At 43.5% G+C, this 19,293-nt stretch overlaps 1 protein-coding gene across 9 annotated transcripts in view; it reads left to right on the top strand.

Annotated features, from left to right (window-relative positions):
• Positions 1-19,293, top strand: part of casz1 (castor zinc finger 1) — a 75,374-nt gene that overhangs the window by 41,769 nt on the left and 14,312 nt on the right. For 5 of the 9 annotated variants that reach the window (XM_062392214.1, XM_062392211.1, XM_062392217.1 and 2 more), the window contains exons 2-8: positions 1,128-1,688; positions 6,633-7,533; positions 9,349-9,414; positions 12,015-12,111; positions 14,690-14,854; positions 16,422-16,594; positions 17,117-17,982. In XM_062392214.1, the coding sequence (XP_062248198.1) occupies positions 1,128-1,688; positions 6,633-7,533; positions 9,349-9,414; positions 12,015-12,111; positions 14,690-14,854; positions 16,422-16,594; positions 17,117-17,982 (2,829 nt within the window). The remainder of the gene's footprint in view (positions 1-1,127; positions 1,689-6,632; positions 7,534-9,348; positions 9,415-12,014; positions 12,112-14,689; positions 14,855-16,421; positions 16,595-17,116; positions 17,983-19,293) is intronic. The other 4 variants (XM_062392215.1, XM_062392212.1, XM_062392218.1 and 1 more) reach the window with 1 other exon arrangement.

Genomic DNA, 19,293 nt, shown 5'->3' with positions numbered 1-19,293 from the left:
CTCTTCCTCCTCCTACTCCTACGAACCTGATAAAGATCTGGCCTTGATTTTGAGTCTGGAAAATGCTGTTGGAAGGTGAACTTTGGTGGCTCTGGAAATCAAGTGAAAGGTAACAGAGTGCAGTTTCTGCCCTAAAAAGGCAGCTCTGGATCTGGAATGCCACAGGCAGCTGTTCCTGCCTCATCAGAGGACATGTTATAAAGATAGCCCCACTTGGGTTGAAATAATGCCACCCATTCCTGCCCCGAAGCACACTCTATCATGCTCTATTGTTCAGGGAGGCCCGGTGGGAAAAAAACGCTCGGCCTGTGTAGTATGTCTTGTGAAGTAAAGACATGTAAAACACAGGAACTACAACATTTGTTTGAATGATGTACCTGTGTTGCTGTCTTGGTTAGATTAGCAGTAAAAGAAATCAGAGTGTAAACAGCTTACACACACACACACACGTTCTGTTATTTTGCTGTAAATAAAATGATTATTATGACGATGATTGGGCCGAATCATGCTGAATAGCTGACGTGAGAACAGGGTCCAAAAAGCCCAAAAGTGCTCAGCGGTCAGCGCATTCTGACAGCTGTAACTCTGAGCAGCCCCCCACTCAGGGGCAAGACCACAGCCTCTTGAGGTGAGAGTGAAGATAACATTTCACGGTGTCTGTATAGCGCTGTCATGTGAAGGATTATGTAGCCGTGTATCTGCTGCTTGTAGTACCGTAGGGGGTCTGATACCTATCTGCCTGTGGTTTCAGCTGCCTGCACCTTTTTTTTTCTCCTTTTTTTCCCACCAATGCGTGAACGTCAGAGCTGACCAAAGAGGTGTGACTTAGAAAGATATGTACAGTATCTCAGTGTGTCCTTTCAGTCTCGTGCTGTTATTGTTAAGTGCTCTCGTATGTTATTAATAGCAGCAGTCGCTGTTGTTCAGTGGCAGTTTGTTTTTCCATTGTGATGTTTTAAATCAGTACAAGTTACTGACGTGGAAAAGCAGCTTCAAAGCTGCTTCTGGTGAATCTCAAAGCATTTCTGCGGTTCATGTGGAGGGAGTTAATTTTTTTCTCAAACTTTACCCGATTTGGTTTTACTAATGTAATGTGTATATTGTTATTTTTTTTTTGTTTCTAACAGCTGAAAGGAGTTTATGCACTGAAACGACCTCAGGAAAACCCAAGATGGCCGCCAAAAGAAAAGGTGGCCTAAAACTCAATGCTATCTGCGCCAAGCTGAGCCGCCAGGTGGTGTTCGACAGCAGCTCCCAGAATGCAGAGGGAGACCAGAGTGTAGCAGAAAACAGCGAGCGTGGAAGTTCCCACGACGACGACATCGAGACCAACTTCCCCGAGAGCCTGAGCCTGAACCAGAGCCTCGAGGAGGACCAGAAGAGACGCGAGGCCATCGAGAAGTGGGTCAACGGAGAGTACGGCGACGAGCCGCCGGCTCCCGAGGACGAGCAGGAGCGCGAACTCAAAGTCAGCAATGACGAAGACGGCCCTCCCGAGGGCGTGTACATGGTACAGCCCAAAGGCTGCAGCGACGATGAAGACAATGCAGAGGAGGCGGAGCCTGTGGCCGGGTCTCAAGATGGCAGTTACCATGATGACAAAGAAGGTGAAGACAGGCCTCCAAAAGACACCGCCTTCATGCCACCGAGCGAGGCCCCGAGTCGCCAAGCACCGTTCTCCTCTCCAGGTACATTCTGACACTCTGTCCTCCCTCTGATGGATACTTCTTATACGTCTTAAACCAACACCACCGCTGACCTTTAAAACATTTCACTACATAGCATCAAGGCTTAGATAAAAGGGTGGGTGACATTGTCACCTCCACTAAAGCGTATCCAAAGTCACATTCTACAGTTACAGTATGAATAGCCAGAGACATAACCCTAAAGACAGATTCAACTCCTAGACATGTGGGGGGGGGGAATCAGTAACTTGTCAGTGTGTGGTTAACTGTATGAAGAAATTCATAAATGGAGCGCGCTTACAACATAAGGCTGTTTATGTATTCTCCCAGCAGCTGTGGGCCAACAGCGCATGGCCGGGCCAGGCTAAGCTTCACATTACACCCAGGATTACATATTGACTCTTTGATTTTTCCCTAAGCTCACTAAACTTAGCCTCTGCTTCAAGCTCCTCTATTACATGGAGCTGTAGTCTGCCCTGGAGGGGTTTGTTGTTTTTTTCCACAGTTGTCAAATCCAACAGATCAATCGTCAAATAAAGTCAGGAACATAGAAGTTATCCTGCAGTGCCATATCAACCTTTAAGCACGTCACACAGCTCCACGTATGTATTGATTAAAACACATTAACGTGTTTTGATACATTTCTCATAGGTGTTCTCGTAAATGAGTCATCGACTGTTCAATTGTAAATTTATGATGTAACCTCGCAATAATTCACTGATTATCAAAGAGATAACATCGGCAGAAACTTCCAGCAGTCATCTGAGGTAACAAGAATATGCGTTAGCAGCACAAACAATCTTTTAAGAAAGCGCCCTTTACTGTTATATACTTTGTGACCCTTGAAACTGCACGCACACACACTATGGGAGAGATTGGCCTTTGTGTAGCAGAAGTTAAAACAGAGCTGTAAAAAGGAGAAAAAAAAAGAAGTATACTCGGTTATATGAATAGATAAAGCCTGTTTTTTCACAGACAACCAGGGAGAGGGGGGGGGAGGGGGAACAGCAATTTGCAGGCGAGACCGGTTGTTGTGGTACAAAAACAAGTTTTGTTTCGTGCTTGCTCACATCAGTTTAACAGTTTTTTTTTTCTGGTCTTTCATCTAGGTTTAGGTATGTACCTCAGAGTCATGTACACAAGCTCTTTTTGTTTGCATTTTTCTTCTTGTTTTCAACGACCGTGCACCAGTAGCTCCGGCCACACACACTCTCACACACACACACATATGCACACACACACACATTCAGGGGCAGGGGCTTCTCAGAAAATGAAGCGTGTTTCATTTCAAAGGCAAATGAAAAAGGTTTCGTGGTTTTAATTAGTCATTTTGTGTGTTTGTCATGGCCCTAAAAAAACAAAAAACCTGTCTGTAAATATGTATTACTGTAGCAGGCCTCCACCTCTGTCTTCTCTGTCTCTATTACGACTTCACATCTCACTACAAAGCCAGAGTTTGCAGACTGCAGGGAGAGCATCCTGCATAAGTTGTTGCAAATCTTATCTTTAGTGAGTGTGTTTTTTTTCAGAGTTGCTCTTTGTTGATTGTAACTGGGGCATCTATATTGCCACGTTTCTGCTCAGCTCACAATTAAAACAACCCCCCCCCCCCCCCCCCCCGTCTATCTCTCTTTCTCTCTCACCCTCTCGCCGCTGTCTTTCAAAGGCTGATGCGGAGTGCACATAATTATGCATATAAACATAGTGGCTTAATTATCTCTCACAACATCAGTGACAATGTAATTAACAAACATTGCAAGATCAATGAGAGAAACTGCGACCTTCAAAACATTTAACTCCTCACATTGAGGCATCGCGCGGATTTCCTATCAGTGCAAAACCCCAGAATACTTTTCCCAGATAATTTAGATGTCGCATTAGAGCCCTCATAAGCCAGTCAATGGGAAACAAAAGCCAATGAATAAAAACTATGAAAGCAATGACAGAGATGCTCATAGCGATGGATCAAACAGGCTTGACCATGACTTCCATTTGCAATTCTGGGTTCACTGTAAAAGGTTATTGTTCATTTCAAGCTATTTCAAAGCGCTCGCTCTATTTACTGCCCGTTAATTAACTAACCAAACAGCAAGGAAGTTCGAGGCTCTGTACAGTTTTGTGCATGTGTCAAATTAATCCAAACAAATGCCCATGATATTATTTATTCAAGCCAACTATTTATCAGCACACCACTGTTCATTTTAACAAAACACACTCAAACTAATTCACAAACTTGAGCACAAATTGCTTATTAATAATTAATTTAAATGACTGAACAGTTCAAAAAACTTTCCCTGAATGAACTCCACTGAAAACGCAGCACATTATACAAAATCCAAATAGTTTACATTGTTCTTGTGTGGCTCAAAGCAGACCCCTTTAGAGGGTATTCAAAGTCTAGATTAGTCCATATATAGAAGCTAGCATGCACCTTTATCATCAGCGACACCTCTGCCTCTCAGTCCTGTGAGTAGAGAAGTGATGCCATGTGGATGGCCATGTTTGGTCAGCCAAAAGGAGATATAATGCCCATCTGTTATCATATCTGCGCAGGAAAATGTGGCCTAATTGCCTCAAATATAGACAAGGCAGGTCTGTGTGGTGTGTCGGATTTTGCTGGCCTGAAGTGTCGAGATTAGGAGCCACTTGTTTGTAGATTTTCCAGTGGCACCAGAGAGAGCACGGTCAGACGAGCTGGGGATTTTTATTTATTTATTTATTAACTCGCAGTTTCCTGCTCGGTGTCACATGACATCAGCCAGAAAGGGCTTGAGTAGAAAACTCATTTACATGGTGCTTCAGAAAGGTTATCTCCTGTTGGTCTCAGTCATAATCCCTTCATGTCCAATCATTTGCCTTTCAGTGATAGCTGTCACACGATGTCACATGAAGGAATAAAGAGACTCAGATATTTATTTTTTTGCAGATTGGTGATGAAACCCGAAGCAAAGAGAATATGAAAAAAGGGATGTCAGAGCTCCCATGACAGAAACCACCATCTCTCTGAAACAATTAGCAATTGGCTATGCAACTAAAACAAGAGAGGTTTTCTGTAATTAACACATTTTGCTATAATGATAGTGTAATGAACTGTGAGATTTGTTATGTTGGTAATGGAATTGATCTCCAAATATGACTATGATATTTTAAAATGGGTGTCTATCCAACAAAATGTATTCGAAACCTTTTCCCTTTCCAATCCTTCTTCCTCACCCAGTCAAGTGTAGTTTCAACTTTCTGACCCAGTCGTGGTGTTGACGGCTCAACCTTAACTTTAGGGCTATATGATATACTGTGACCTGAGATGCCCTTATAAATACAGTAGCAGTAAACTCCAACCAAGCACTGAAGTCATCAACACCTAAATCAGATGTGAGGAATGTATAGCTTAATGGACATGCTCAGATGTATCGCTAACAACATTTGATGCCAAGTGTTCTTATCATTTTACAGGCTTAAGAAAGAAAAAAAAGGACTTAAACTCTAGAATAGGGTGAACCCCGCATCAAATACGTCTATATGTAGACACAGTTTGTCACTCTGGGGTTTCAGTTCATGTAAAAACATGTACAAACTTCCTCTCAAATACCTCATGCATTTCTCCTAAATTTTTCATGCCCTTTCGATCCACCAGCTCCTCTTTCATACTGGTCCACTGAGCAGAGGAGCAACCCCAACGTGGTGAATGGAAAATTTGGGGATTATTTTACATGCTGTGCAGGAGACGTGAAAAGCAGGACCCGGCGACTGATTTAGCAATAACTGAGAAATCTGAGACAAGAGCAGAGATATTTGTGTATTAATTACCCGGTCGGTTGGTGATATTACCTCTCGCCAGCTCATGTGTTCTTGTGGTCATGAAAAAAACCAATACGATTTTAGTATTTGGACCTTGATCCTGTACTGGTGCCAGTGATGAGTTAAGATGGCCAAAGGCTTTAAATGACTATCATCTATCATCTTTCCTTTCATTACTAGCATGTCTGTTTTCTGGGACCATGCCTAACATGCAAACTGACACAGAGAGAGATTTTTTGAATTAAGCCGGATCAGCAGACACAACAGTTTGGCGAAAAGCAGCCTCACACATCCTCCTTGTCTCGTTCCTTCTTTGTTCCTTTCTCATATACCCTTCCCCTCGTCTTTTACCCCTCACTCTTCCTCTTTATGCACAGCTTTGTCCCTCCGCTGCTTTCAGCGCAAATCATTTTTCCCTTTTCCCCACTCTCTGACCCCTTGCACTAACCTGGATGAAAGTTAATGGGCCAGAATTAATCTCCACATAATGCAATTAAACTATACATTGACTATACAGTATTTCGCTATGTCCTTGGGGAAGTTGTCCAATTTAATGGACTCTTAAAATGAAAGTGATGTTTCAGTTCACAAATGTGTAAAAAGAGGAAAAGATCCATTCTGTTCACTTTTGAAGGTGACACAATAATCACATTATTTTAAAACACCTTACACTAAGCTTCATGGAGGATTAAATGGAACACACTTGCCACGTGTCATTATGTCTCTGCTGATAGTGATAGTTTTGTCTTTGTTATAACATTCAGCATCAGGCTGCACATAAAAAATGTGCTGGATGTCTTTTTTTCAAAGGCTATGTAAAAAAACTTTTTTCTTAAGTAGTTTCTTCATTATCTATTTGTTGCTGTGTGTTTGCCAAAATGGTAATGTGAGATAGCTTCTCTTCCAAGCTATATTGTCAGATTTTCAACTTCAATGATATTTGATCCCAAACAAAATACAAAGTTGTCAAACAAAAGCGAGCATCAGTCAATATGTATCAAGAGGGAAGCAGTTTGTAGATCATGATTGTATATGCTGTGTTAGCCTTTAGAATTATGATTAGACTTTATTCATTGATACCAGATAGAACCGACTTGATGGGCCTAAGAATTGAAGTTAAGTTTAGCTATCCTCTGTTTTTGTCACCAGGAGAGGCCTCTGCTCTGCGAGACTATGCAGCCAACACCATGAATGAGTTTTTGGGAATGTTCGGTTATGATGACCAGCAGGTAAGGGATGAGCTGACCAAGAAGATCAGCTTTGAGAAGCTCAAAGCTGCTACCTCAAACCCCTCATCCCTCAGCAGTGAGGAGGCCTCACGGCGTGCTCGCTTCTCTAAGTACGAAGAGTACATTCGCAAGCTAAAAGCAGGCGAGACCTTACCTTGGCCTGTGCATGCTTCCCCACCCAAACCAGACGACCTCAACTCAAAACTGGCCCAAGACAAGAGTGCTACCATGCTCCAGACTTCGGGTAGCCACCCGGGGGCCGAGGCACAGATCTACCCCTCCAGCCTGGACCACAAACAGCCAGGAGGACACCAACTGGGAACATCTCAGCCAGCCAACCCCTCTCACATGCAGAACATGACACCCAGAGCCTCCAAGTATGACTTCTTTATTCAGAAGCTGAAGATGGGTGAGAGTCTGCAGCAGCAGAATGGTAATGCTTACAAGCGACCCTCCAAATACGATCTGGAGAACGTCAAGTTCCTGCACCTCTTCAAGCCCGGCGAGGGCAGTCCTGACATGGGCGGTGCCATCGCCTATAAAACGGGCAAAGTGGGCCGCCCCTCGAAGTATGACATCAGAACAATTCAGAAAATGATGCCAGGAAATCCAGAGGCCTCGCTGATGCCCAATGTCCTCGCTACAGCACCAGGAAACCCAGGAGCTCCTGGTGTTCCCACAGCAGGTGCAGCTGGGGCCAGTATCACTCCAGGCCTCACAATGGACCAGACCGGCCAAATAAGCTTCAACGCTACCGACTACCTAAAGTCCAGCTTTTCCAAGACTGACTCCATCACCACTGGCACTGTGTCCTCTGTTAAGTAAGTCTGATCAAACATTGTCATATAACACTAGAAAGCATAGACAAGGCTTTTATTTTGTTTGAATACACGATTAAAAACACAAATAGAGAATTGTGTCACTGATAGTGGATATTCCAAGTTTTAGTACTACATCACAGTACTAAAATCGGTCTAATATGGTGGAGATTGTATTAAATCTCTAGATGGACTGGTCAAATAGGTGTGCTGTGAAAACAAATAAAAAATAGCAGAATTTCTCATAGCACCAAAATAGGTGTGGCCTATGGATAGCTATATGTTTGATCAGGTATTTTGGGCAAAACATTACCTATACATTTAAACTTTATATGAACATAACATGCATCCCTTCTAATGACGACATGCATCCCATTTACTTATTCACCAAAATATTAAAATCAGATAATAAATCATTTAACCTGTCATTAAAATTCCAATTTAAAGTTTAATGGTGGTTTGAAAAGATTTCAAGCTCAGAGGTCTGTCTTCCTCACACCGATGGTCTCTCAGTGGAACACCTTGGAGCTAATGTGGAGCTCACATACACTTAACTGCTACTGTGAGTCAGTTAGCCCAACGCAAAGGTAATTGCTATCTTTACAGCAGCCAACAGGAACGTTGTGTGAAATAGCGCATAGCGCCCAATAGATCCACGACATGATGAGTTGCGAAGGCACATGAAGTGTTTACTCGCTGTAGCACTCCATGGAGACTGATTTAGCACAGTCATCGCAAAGTGACTGACTTCTTTCGTTTGGCTAGGGTGTAACAACTCTCCCTTTAATTACTTTGGAGCCATGACTAACCTCCCGGCGAGTCACAGGGGCCGACTCAACACTGCCTGACGAGTGCACTTTAAAGGAAGCAAACGAGGGGTTTGGGGAACTAGCCTACAGTTGTGTGCACTACCAGTAGGAAACAGCTCCCAGATTCTGTTTGATTGGTTTTGACCTTGTCTCTAGTTAGTCAAGACCTATCAAAGACACTGTTCAGGAGCCCTCAGGCACCTCTCCCTCAGGCTTTGGCCTTTGTCAGGTTGAGGCTCAACAGAGCTGTAGGCCTGGCAAACTAAACCAGTCTGTTGCTTGTATACGGCGAGAAGAGGGGGTGCTAGGGAGAGTGTCTGGCAGCACATCCTCCCCTCTGGGCCAGATTAACCTCAGGTCATCCCCCGTGTGGAGCTGCTCACATGGAGCTAAATGCCATCCCTGAGAGGGAGCAAGCAGAACCAATAACTGTATTATGACATCTACAGACAGTACTGCTGCAGTCTTTATGAAGGCAGTCACATTACAGGTGACGAAAAGCACACAACAATCCCAGCATGTCTCTCTAATACAAGTTTGATCGAGTTGAAACTGGTACTGAGTCAATTAGCTGGATCCATATGCTTTTCAGGCTTCAGTGTTGTCTTACATCTTTAGTCCAGACTGATTGGAGACAACTTGACATCAGCACTAGAGGCAAGGTCCACAGAGAATATCAGAAAAGACCTTTTCAGAGCATTTCTTCCACATCCCCATTATCCAGTTTTGCATACGAGCACTCACCAAAATACCCCCATAAAAGATTAATGTCCTTTGCTCCTGCATTTTGCCATTCATTGGTTGGGAGACCATGCATCAAAGTGTGCACCTTAAATCCCTGATTCATACGGCACATGAAAACGCTGTTATGACACAAGAAAATGTATATTGATAGTCCAAAGTTTGGGAGCGGCCTGTAAGTAAATAGTGTGTCAGTTTGTTTTTATTAACAACAGGCAGCCCCACCTCGCCATTAATCCTGTCTCTTTTGTGTTTTCTGTTGCATTAGGAATGGGCTGCCACCAGATAAACCCGCCAGCGAAGACATCAACCTCTACCAGAAATATATTGCTAGGTATGCAAATCCCTCAATGTGCTACACCAATGAAAAAACATACCAAACAGAGATGGGCCTTTTTTTTATGTACTGATGGTGCGTTTTATTAAGTGATGTAACTCGATCTTAGGCTGGTATGAAAATGTTTGGTGCGCACTAAATTAATTAAGAAAGGACTCCAATTTATGTGCTGAGAGGAAGTAGAAGGATAAGAGGTAATGAAAGAGAAATGGTTTGACGGCAGCGTACAGTGTCTGGTTGAATAAATGCTCACAGTGTGTATTGCACTGAAACACGAGGTGAACATAAATCTGTACTTTTAGCTTTGACTGACAGAGAGGATATGAGCTCAGACCAGGTTCCTCCTTAGTTCTGCCATTTATTGTTGAAACACGTGAGAGACTGACTGATCTAAAAAGTCTTACACACCATCGGAGATCCAAGCCTCAGGGGAGGAGAGGTATCTTTGGTTTCTATGGACACAGAACAATGTCCCTCATTCTGGATTAATTTTGAGCAGACACTAGAAAGGTGATTATCACTTGTTTGTTTATTCCGTTTAAAAAGAAAGAAAACAGTATTTGAAAAGCCAAAGTGGCTTTGGCATTAATGATTACTTCTCCAAGCCATAACATGAAGGGCACAAATCAAAGCCCTGGCACTGACAGACACACATCCTCTTCTCCGCACACACTCACACACACACACACACAAAACCTCTTCCTTGGACTGATTACATTTTGCAAGAAGATTTAATTAAGGAATTTTTAATGAGGCTTCTGCTGGCACTGCCAAGAACTGTTTTGATATTTGCGCTGCATAATGCATAAAATTTGTCTAAACATCTCGGCAGTTGATGCACGGGGAGGCTGCAGATAAGCCCAGATACAGTTTCAATTTCCGTGTTGGGGTTGGGAAAAAAAAAGAGAAAGGAAAGAAGAGGAGGGAGGAAAAAAATGGAAAAGGAGGGCTCATAAAAAGGGCAAATGTAACGCAGAGAGGGGAGCTAGAAGCGGGGGATGGTCCTCCTCGGAGCTGGGGCTAATGAGTGCACTATAATACTAAAAACCAGCTTTGTGAACGTGTTCACACCTAGTCCTTGAAAAAGAGGGGGAAAAAAGTTCTTCATCTCCTCACCACACTACAGTTTGATGTTTTAAAGAGCTTCCCTGGTAGTGTTTAGTTGCAGTTTTCACTCTTTAAATGCTTTCATGCACCCACTATTGCCACGGCACTTTGATCTGTGTATCTCTATTGTAACTGGAGATGCGCTGCAATCTCTGTATCGTGGCGATATTAATATTTAATCTGCTGCTGAATAGCAGCGGCCCATTAGGCCCCCTGACGCGGCAAGTGGGAATTATCCAGAGGCAAAGTGATACAGCTGGGCAATGAGCAGAGGGGTGGGACACAGTCTCATGAGGATGGGGGGGCTTTGTGTGTTCATAAGTGTAAATGTGTGTCTGCATGTATATAGAGGCGTATAGAAATCACTACTGTGTGAGCATATGTTGGTTTTGTTGCGTACACCTTGCGCGTCTTGGTTTGACAGGTTTGATTCTTTTCTAAAAGATCCATCAAACCTTTTGTAGCCCCTTCTGGTTCCATTGCTTTCCACACACGCACACACAACCGACTTAAAAAGTGTAGTGGATATACCGTTCAATTAGCTTAATGAACTCAGCAAAGTGATCTGTAAATGCAGCTCTGGGATAATCCTTTCAAGGAAAAACAGAAAGAGAGATGGAAAAAATATTACTTAGCCTCCTTTCCCCCTCTCCTCTCCTCTCCACTCGCAGATGGAGCTCTTGGCAGCCGCAATTCAAATGTTTATTTGTGTGTTTTCACTGGTAATTGAAGGATTTTAACAGTCATAATCGTCAGTCTCATTATCACAACCGTAAAAGTGGTTGTACTGTAGCAGGCAACAGCTTTTTTTTTCACTGGTGCCAGACTAAAATCAGATTTTTAGATTCCAGGAGAAAGGGTGGCAAAGGTTTTGGATGAAAAGTAGACGGAGATGTTCCAACATCTCAGGATACCTGACTCTCTTCCTCTCAGAGTGAAACTGTGGTTAACCTGAAATAACTGTGCATTGATTTGACAAGGGTTTTCACAGCGCTAAGAAATAAAGTAGTTATGGGGCGTGTGAATGTGTGTCAAGGGAAAAGGTTTCAGTGTAATAAGTGTCTCTTACGGCTGCTTTGGAAATAAATGGAGCTAATTTGGCTGAAATTGGTGTGACAGACGGGTAAATTGTTGCAGCAGTGTGGAAAGCAGGAGTCACTTTCAAGGTGTGAGCCGTGTGACTTTGAAGGTGAGCCGAGCACAATGTCTTTGAAAACTCCTTGGCTCGTTTTTAATTTTTTTGTGCTGTTCTTGGAATTTCAAATAATTTCTTCGCTAGTCATTCTTCATTTTCTGTCAATTATGTTTGAATCGCACTGATATCTTTCTGCGCCGCTTTATCGTTCAGCCTTGTTCATCCCTGTGACTCTGCTCTCTGTGCGATAAGCTCTCGTGCGTTCCCAGGTTTTGAAGCAGGTTGGATTTTGCCTTCTGTGCCGCCGCCAAAATGTATGCAACTGTTGAAATGTGTCCTTTAACTTGGGTTTCAGGTTCTCCGGAAGTCAACACTGCGGGCACGTCCACTGTGCCTACCAGTACAGGGAGCATTACCACTGCATGGACCCTGAGTGTAACTACCAGGTGAGCGTGAGTAATTTATCACTTTTTTGAGCATCACCTAAACACACTTTTAACATTTGCTCCTGTATGCTGGGAAAAGATCTGACAAATGTAGTTTGGTTTCACGTGCATATCTCACTAAAAGGTTGAAACCAGGTAGTGTATCGCATGATTTATTTATATCGAGGTTAGGCTGGGTGACTTAAAGCAAAACATCCCCTCCTTTTTCAGGACACGACTAAGGGGATGTGGTGATCCCAGGATAGACAAACAGGATAATGTGTCATCTTTTCATTAGTCGTCACACCCAGCCAAAGTTTACAGAGATGAAAAGTTTGTTGGCCTATGGTCTGCCGAACAGACTACGGGTGTTTACACTTGTTCAGTTTGCAGGTGTTTTCCAAGCACAGTTGGTCTTTGACAGTTGCCCTTTTATCACAAGGTTTCATTGTCAATATGCTTGAAATCTAGCTCTTTTTTTTATCTATGGGTTCTTTTTTCTAAAAAGACATCTGCCAATGACTGGGGGCCTGCCTTTAATCCTCTTTTCACGTTATTAATCTTCCTGGTCCCTGGAGTTGTCATGTATGGCACAGGAAGGAGAAAAAAACTAAACACAAAGCAGATCATATTACAGGGCCTTGTGTTTGCTGCAGCATATGGCCTGAGAGAGTTAGACAAACACGGGTAGATTTGTCAAAGACATCAAAAATCCATGCGCAGCCAGTGCTGTATGTGTTTCCCTTCCCTTTATTCTTGACCGTTTTTCTGTATTAAGCCATCTTCGGACGTAATCTCCTTTTTCTGCTCCTGATCAAGAGAGATTACCGCTCGATAAATGTTGTTTATGTGGTTGAAAAGCATAACACATCGAAGGTCTCATTTTCTGCATGAATCCCACTTCACAGTCTGATGAGACACATTCTTAGAGGAATACAAAGGAAAATCATTTCATGTCATTATTTAGAGCGTTAGTTCAGGTTATCACGGCAATTTCCACGGTCAGCTCCACATTTCTCTGTTGCCTTTGCGTCGCGTGGAAACACAGATATGCTCTGGAAGCCAGCCCTCAGGATGTCAATACCCTGAAAAAAACAGGCAGCCCCTTTCGAAGCGATAACTCATGAAATGTTACATGACACACACTCCTGGAATATTATCCCACTGCCAGCCTCTGGGCGATTGGCTGAGTCTTAACATTCTCCTTTCATGGGCCTGTACATGAGGGAGAGTGTGCATCTTGCCACACTAGTGGGAATCCTAAAATAAATGTAGCAAGTGGCTCCCAACCTTCATCACCACTCAACTGAAAATGAGATCTTTTTCCCAGTCAGCTCTCTCCATGGCCTATTTTGGACAGCTTGATGGATCGAATTTATCATGACTGCAGTTCAACTTATCTTCCGGTCTTCATCAACCACTAGACAAACCCAAAGCCCAAAGCCCCAAACTGAGATTAGGATTTTTTTCATTTTTCATTTAAAAATGGGATGAATCTAAAGCATTCATCAATTGGATTTACAAAATCCTAATGAAGTGTTTGCTTCTGCAAGAGTCAAACATCGTGGAGATATGCTGTGGGAAACGGGCCAGGAGCAGGGGAGCAGCTGTGTGAGATCCTAGCTTTTTACTTGTGCGCGAGTGGAACACATGACACAGAGCAATTACCCTACTTTGTACAGCAATTATTTGCTTTTTAGAATTGTTCTTTCTGATGTTTCTCCCTCAACTGGAGATAAATATGGATTTGAAGAAATGTCTCATTGATTTGCGCTTCTCCCGTTACAGTTTCTGTAACATCAGCTTAAGTCCAATTACAGCAGATTTGGTTTCTGCCGGTCTCTGTGGAACGACGTTTCTGTTTTGTTTTTTTTTCCCTTCTCGACTCCCGGGTGTCGGAGGAATTTATTTATTTATTAATTTATTTATGCTGTAATTTTAGAAGGCGGGCCTCTTAGCATATTCACTCATCACCACAGACGGAGCCGGCACCAAAAGCGAGCGTTAATGCTTTAATTAAAAACGGAATCATATCTCGGCGAATTGAAAAGGAAAACGTTTTTTTGGTTGGCTTGTTTGTTTGTTTCTGTTGTCTTCCCTTTTCCCTCATGCACGTCTGAGAAACCATCTGTATGGAACATCATTTTTCCAGAGTCAGAACCATCAGAACTGTGATCTTGCATGCCAATTGATTCATCTTAATTAAAAAATGAATTTGGTGGAAGTGAGTCCACCTGTAAAGATGGGTCGGGGGGGGGGGGGGGGGGTTTGGATGGGGGGGGTGGGGGTGACATGCCTCCTGTTTCAAGTTTCATTTCAGACGTATCTTGTACTCAGAAAGTCCCAGAGTGTTTTGGTGTGGCATTTGGATAGAGCACAACTTGCAGATATGCAAAGTGCATCAATAACCACAGAACACGTCATATTTAAAGACACCCTGGGCCTCTCCATTGCAGCATGCACAGCCCTCCCCAACTGTCAATTGGCTCCCAACTGCTGCAGCTGCTGCTTCCACAGAGATGAAGTGACTTGTTGCTGATTCTGTGACTGGTTTAAATAAACACCAACCTGTTGCTGTACATTTTCCCCCCCTCCCCTTTTGCAGAGGTTTACTAGTAAGCAGGATGTAATCAGGCACTACAACATGCACAAGAAGAGGGACAACTCTCTGCAGCACGGATTCATGCGCTTCAGCCCTCTGGACGACTGCAGTGTCTACTACCACGGCTGCCACCTCAATGGGAAAAGCACCCATTACCACTGCATGCAGGTACATCACACAGACGCACACCTCCTCTTCCATGTGCTCACAATAAACCCACAAGCACGCACAGCAGACACAGAAACAGAATTATACGCATCTGCTAACATGGGCGCATGTGCTTAAGGATTCCGTACAATACAACTCAGAATTCTCAGTAAAATTGATAACAAACTGTCATCAGCAAACCAGATCACACACACACAACAATAAAAGGCTTAAAACTAATTTTCTTTTTTTCAGTGACATTAATCATAAAACCAAAAGGTATATAATGAATTGCAGAACATTGTGATATAAATGATGGTCAGATCAGGGAAATGAGGCCACTCGTAACACACACACAAACACACACACACATACACACATACACGGCACAGTTTACTTGCATCTGTGAAATGGAATCACAGCCTCACACTTTTTCCATTTACACCAAAGTGTCTTTAAAGAGCAGTTTGGCCAAACGTGTGCTAATGTAAATAAGAGAAAATTGAAAAAAAATAGAGAAAAAGGGTGAATACACGTGTAAGGCTGCTTGTGCATCCCCACCACCTCCTCACTCTCTCACTCCTTAATTGGCATGGATAAAATTCAGTAAGGTGTTTATATAAACTACAAATTTTTCATCTTTTAGTACCAAGCGGCCCATTGAAGTTCATTCCCCCTTCTGGATTTGTTTAATTTTTTATACATCTGCTTATTTTCAACGTGTCACTGTGCTGAGAGCTCTCTCGCCAGCAGGGCAGCGGTGCAGCGGAGGATGGCTCGAGATGTATTCTTTTTTAAACCCCTCTAACGGCGTAATTGTTAATAGGACGTTTCAGCCCTTGTTTTAACAGCCCCTGAGAACCTGCAGATGTTGGCATCGGCTCTCGTGATTTAGTGGGGGGAAAAAACAGAGTGGCATTTTTTTCATTGTTTGACTCAATATGGAGAAGTTGCCCGGTTTGTACGGATGAAAAGTGCCAGGGATGATATACAATTGCTGCTTTTAATTCAAACATTACCAGTTTTTTTTCCCTTGGCTGTTGGCTCTGAGGGCTCCAGAGTACCAGAACATTTAAACTAAAAACCAGGACAGTCATCTTACTCCTGTCTGCTCTCCTCTGCCACCCCCCCCCCTCCCCCCCATACCTCTAAAATTTTCTCTTAGAGTTACAGAAAGACCTGTGCTGAATGTACTGTCATGCTCAAAATATAAATTTAATTTTCTAAATGGCAGCTTTGCCAGGAAGCTACTGTATTTTCAGATACCTGCTGTGACCACCGATACTTTCAGCCACATTTTGTTTCAAAATGTCACAATGAAAAAGACTGTTGAGTTTAACCTGTACTGCTGCTGGTGTGCGTTTCAGCGCATCGAATTATAAACGTGAGAAAACAAACCCTCCAGTCATTTCTAGGCCACTAGCATTTTTGTAACCACACTGAACTTTTTTCTCAGAGACATACGGTCTAGCACATCTCTTTAAAGCACTGTGTTTCAGAAGTTGCCTTTTTTTCAGAGTGAAACTCTCGGGTCTGCAGTGGGCCCAGATCTTTGTTTCCGATTACAATGCTTTGCCTCTGCTCGTAGGTGGGCTGCAGCAAGGTGTACACCAGCACCTCAGACGTCATGACCCATGAAAACTTCCATAAAAAGAATGCCCAGCTGATCAACGACGGCTTCCAGAGATTCCGGGCCACCGAGGACTGTGGCACAGTTCAGTGTCAGTTCTATGGGCAGAAGACCACACACTTCCACTGCAGGTGAATGTGGTGAATGTTTTTTTTTTTTTTACATTTATTAAACCTAACTTAAGCATAAATGCGTAAAACACAGGTAAATATATTATATATAATTGTTTTCAGATCAATTTGCAGTTAGTATCATGATATATGTTTATGTGAACAAACACATCAGATGTCCTAGCATGGAAAATGCAACTAATGGCCTGTTAGTATTTATGAACAAGGGGAAAAAAAGTTAGTATATAATGATACAAATATATTTTCATGAAGTAAATTGAGCTTCAAAAGTGTTCACCTTATTTTGAAAAGCACACACCACATATCTTATCAATGGATATCAATAATCGCTCCCTGTAAAGTTTCCCCGAGTTTTCAAGTAGTGATGCTTCAATGAGCTGCTGCTTTGTCAGTTATCGTTTCTCCATTGTACCAAGTATTTGAATCATATGAATCTCCCAACTGTTCTTGGTTCTGAGGAGGCTTTGCAACAGAGCATTGTGTCTAATCATGTTATCCCTTTATTTTCCGTTCTTTTCTCAGGCGGCCAGGCTGCACCTTCACCTTCAAAAACAAGTGTGACATCGAGAAGCACAAGAGCTACCACATCAAGGATGATGCCTATGCCAAAGATGGCTTCAAGAAGTTCTACAAATACGAGGAGTGCAAGTACGAAGGCTGCGTGTACAGCAAGGCCACCAACCACTTCCACTGCATCCGTTCTGGCTGCGGCTTCACCTTTACCTCCACTAGCCAGATGACCTCCCACAAGCGCAAACACGAGCGTCGGCACATCCGCTCCTCTGGCGTCATGGGCCTCTCTTCCTCCTTCCTGCCGCCGAAGGACGACCAAGACGAATCGAGCAACGATGACCTGATGGATTTCTCCGCCATCAGCAGCAAGAACTCAAGCCTGAGTGCCTCGCCCACGACCCAGCAGTCCAGCTCTGTACCGCACATGATGGCCACACCCACCACCGTTGTCTCCTCCTCCTCTACAATGGGCCACGCGCTCAAGCTGACATCCTCCCTGTCCAGCGCCGGCCAGCGTATGTCCAACCTTCTGTCCCAGGCCCTGCCCAGCAACATGCCGGTGACCCTCGCTCTCTCAAACAGCGCCATGGCCTCCAACCCGTTCTTCCCTCTCATGCCCAGGCTGCCTCTGCAGCCCCCTTTGCCTGCTGCTAGCCTGATATCAGCTGTAACCTCTGGGGCCCACTCCATGCCCACCGACTCACTCACCCAAGGTTGCTCCACATCGGGGGCGGAGGGAGCCATGGCGTCGACCCCGACCTCCTACGCCACCTCCTCCATCATGGAGAAAATCTCGGCGAGCAAAGGTCTGATATCGCCCATGATGGCCCGATTGGCAGCTGCTGCCCTGAAGCCAAACATGAACCATGATATAGGTCAGTTGCTCCACAAACCGCCATGATTGTACTGAATTTTTTCAATATAAATTATTTGGGCTAAAAAAAATCAAAATAATGCTCTCAAAAATTTTGATAATCAAAAAATGATATGGCTAAGACTCTTTTTTATACTGTTAAAAATGTATTATCTTTTCAGTTTTGAACTATTAATTGACTAATCAACAGAACTCTAACAGATTAATTGATCAAATGCATCGATGATATGATAGATGATATAACATTCTTCTTCTTCATATTCCTGTAACTGAACCACTTTAACAGACTGAGTTGTAAAGTTCACACTTAGTCAGTAGCTGCAGTAACTGCACGTATAACAAAAGCCACATAATTTTCTACGGACTTCGCTCCACTGCAGCGAGAGAGCAGAGCGAGTGCACTCAGAGGTCATTTCTCTCACTATCCCACACCAGAGAGAAGGGCAGAAAAAGTGCTGTTTTCAGGCTTACAGGGACATACCGGAGGCATGGTCCTCTGCTCTGGGCTTGTTATTGTGTTGATCGTTTGTTAGATACCCACAATCCATTTGGAGATAAATGCGCTGACAGGGGAGAGTAGAGCCTGTAAAAGTCTCTTATGATGTTCAGAGTGGGGGCTCCTGGGGCTTGTGTCGAACATGTTTCCTCATCATTGGTCTCTTATCTGTGTCTACCCCGTTCCAAGCAAATGGAGGTGGAATGAAATTAAGTTCAGAAATTGCGAGAACAAAAAAATGTTTTTTCCGTATCCTCTATGCAAACTGATAAAAAAACTGAAATTGCTCAGGCAGAAATGACTCAATGCACCAGAGCTGAAAAGACGTTTTTTTTTTCACACAGATACAAGACCTCAGACACACTTGCATGCATCAGCAAAGACACACTTTTTGAATTTCTAGAAACCCTCGGTTCCAAGAAAAACACATCAATATCTGTTTAGCATAAACACAATTCACATAATTTTGGGAGGTAATTGCCTTGTCTCTGTTTATCATACTGCTCTAAACAAAGCGTCTGAAAATGAAGTTAAGGTATTAAATTGATAATGCACCGCGGAGTGCAGTCTGGCATTCGAGCAGCAGCGGGGCCTCCTGTGTTGAGCCTGAGCAGGTGGGGTGCGGATCGTAAATGGGGCTGTAAGGGGGAGCATCTCCGGATGTTGGGACGGGGAAGGATTACAATTCCTGGTGGTGTTGGTGGAGCAGGACAGTTCCTGGGAGAGAGCTGGGGCAGCTGCTCTGGGGAGCCAAGCTGAGCCCAGGCTGTCAGGCTGAGCTCCACCTCTGGGCTTCCAGCAGTTAGTCTGAACACC

Source organism: Platichthys flesus, chromosome 7 (genome assembly GCF_949316205.1).
Source record: "Platichthys flesus chromosome 7, fPlaFle2.1, whole genome shotgun sequence".
Classification (NCBI taxonomy): Eukaryota; Metazoa; Chordata; class Actinopteri; order Pleuronectiformes; family Pleuronectidae; genus Platichthys; species Platichthys flesus.
This window is presented reverse-complemented; position numbering and strand designations above follow the sequence as displayed.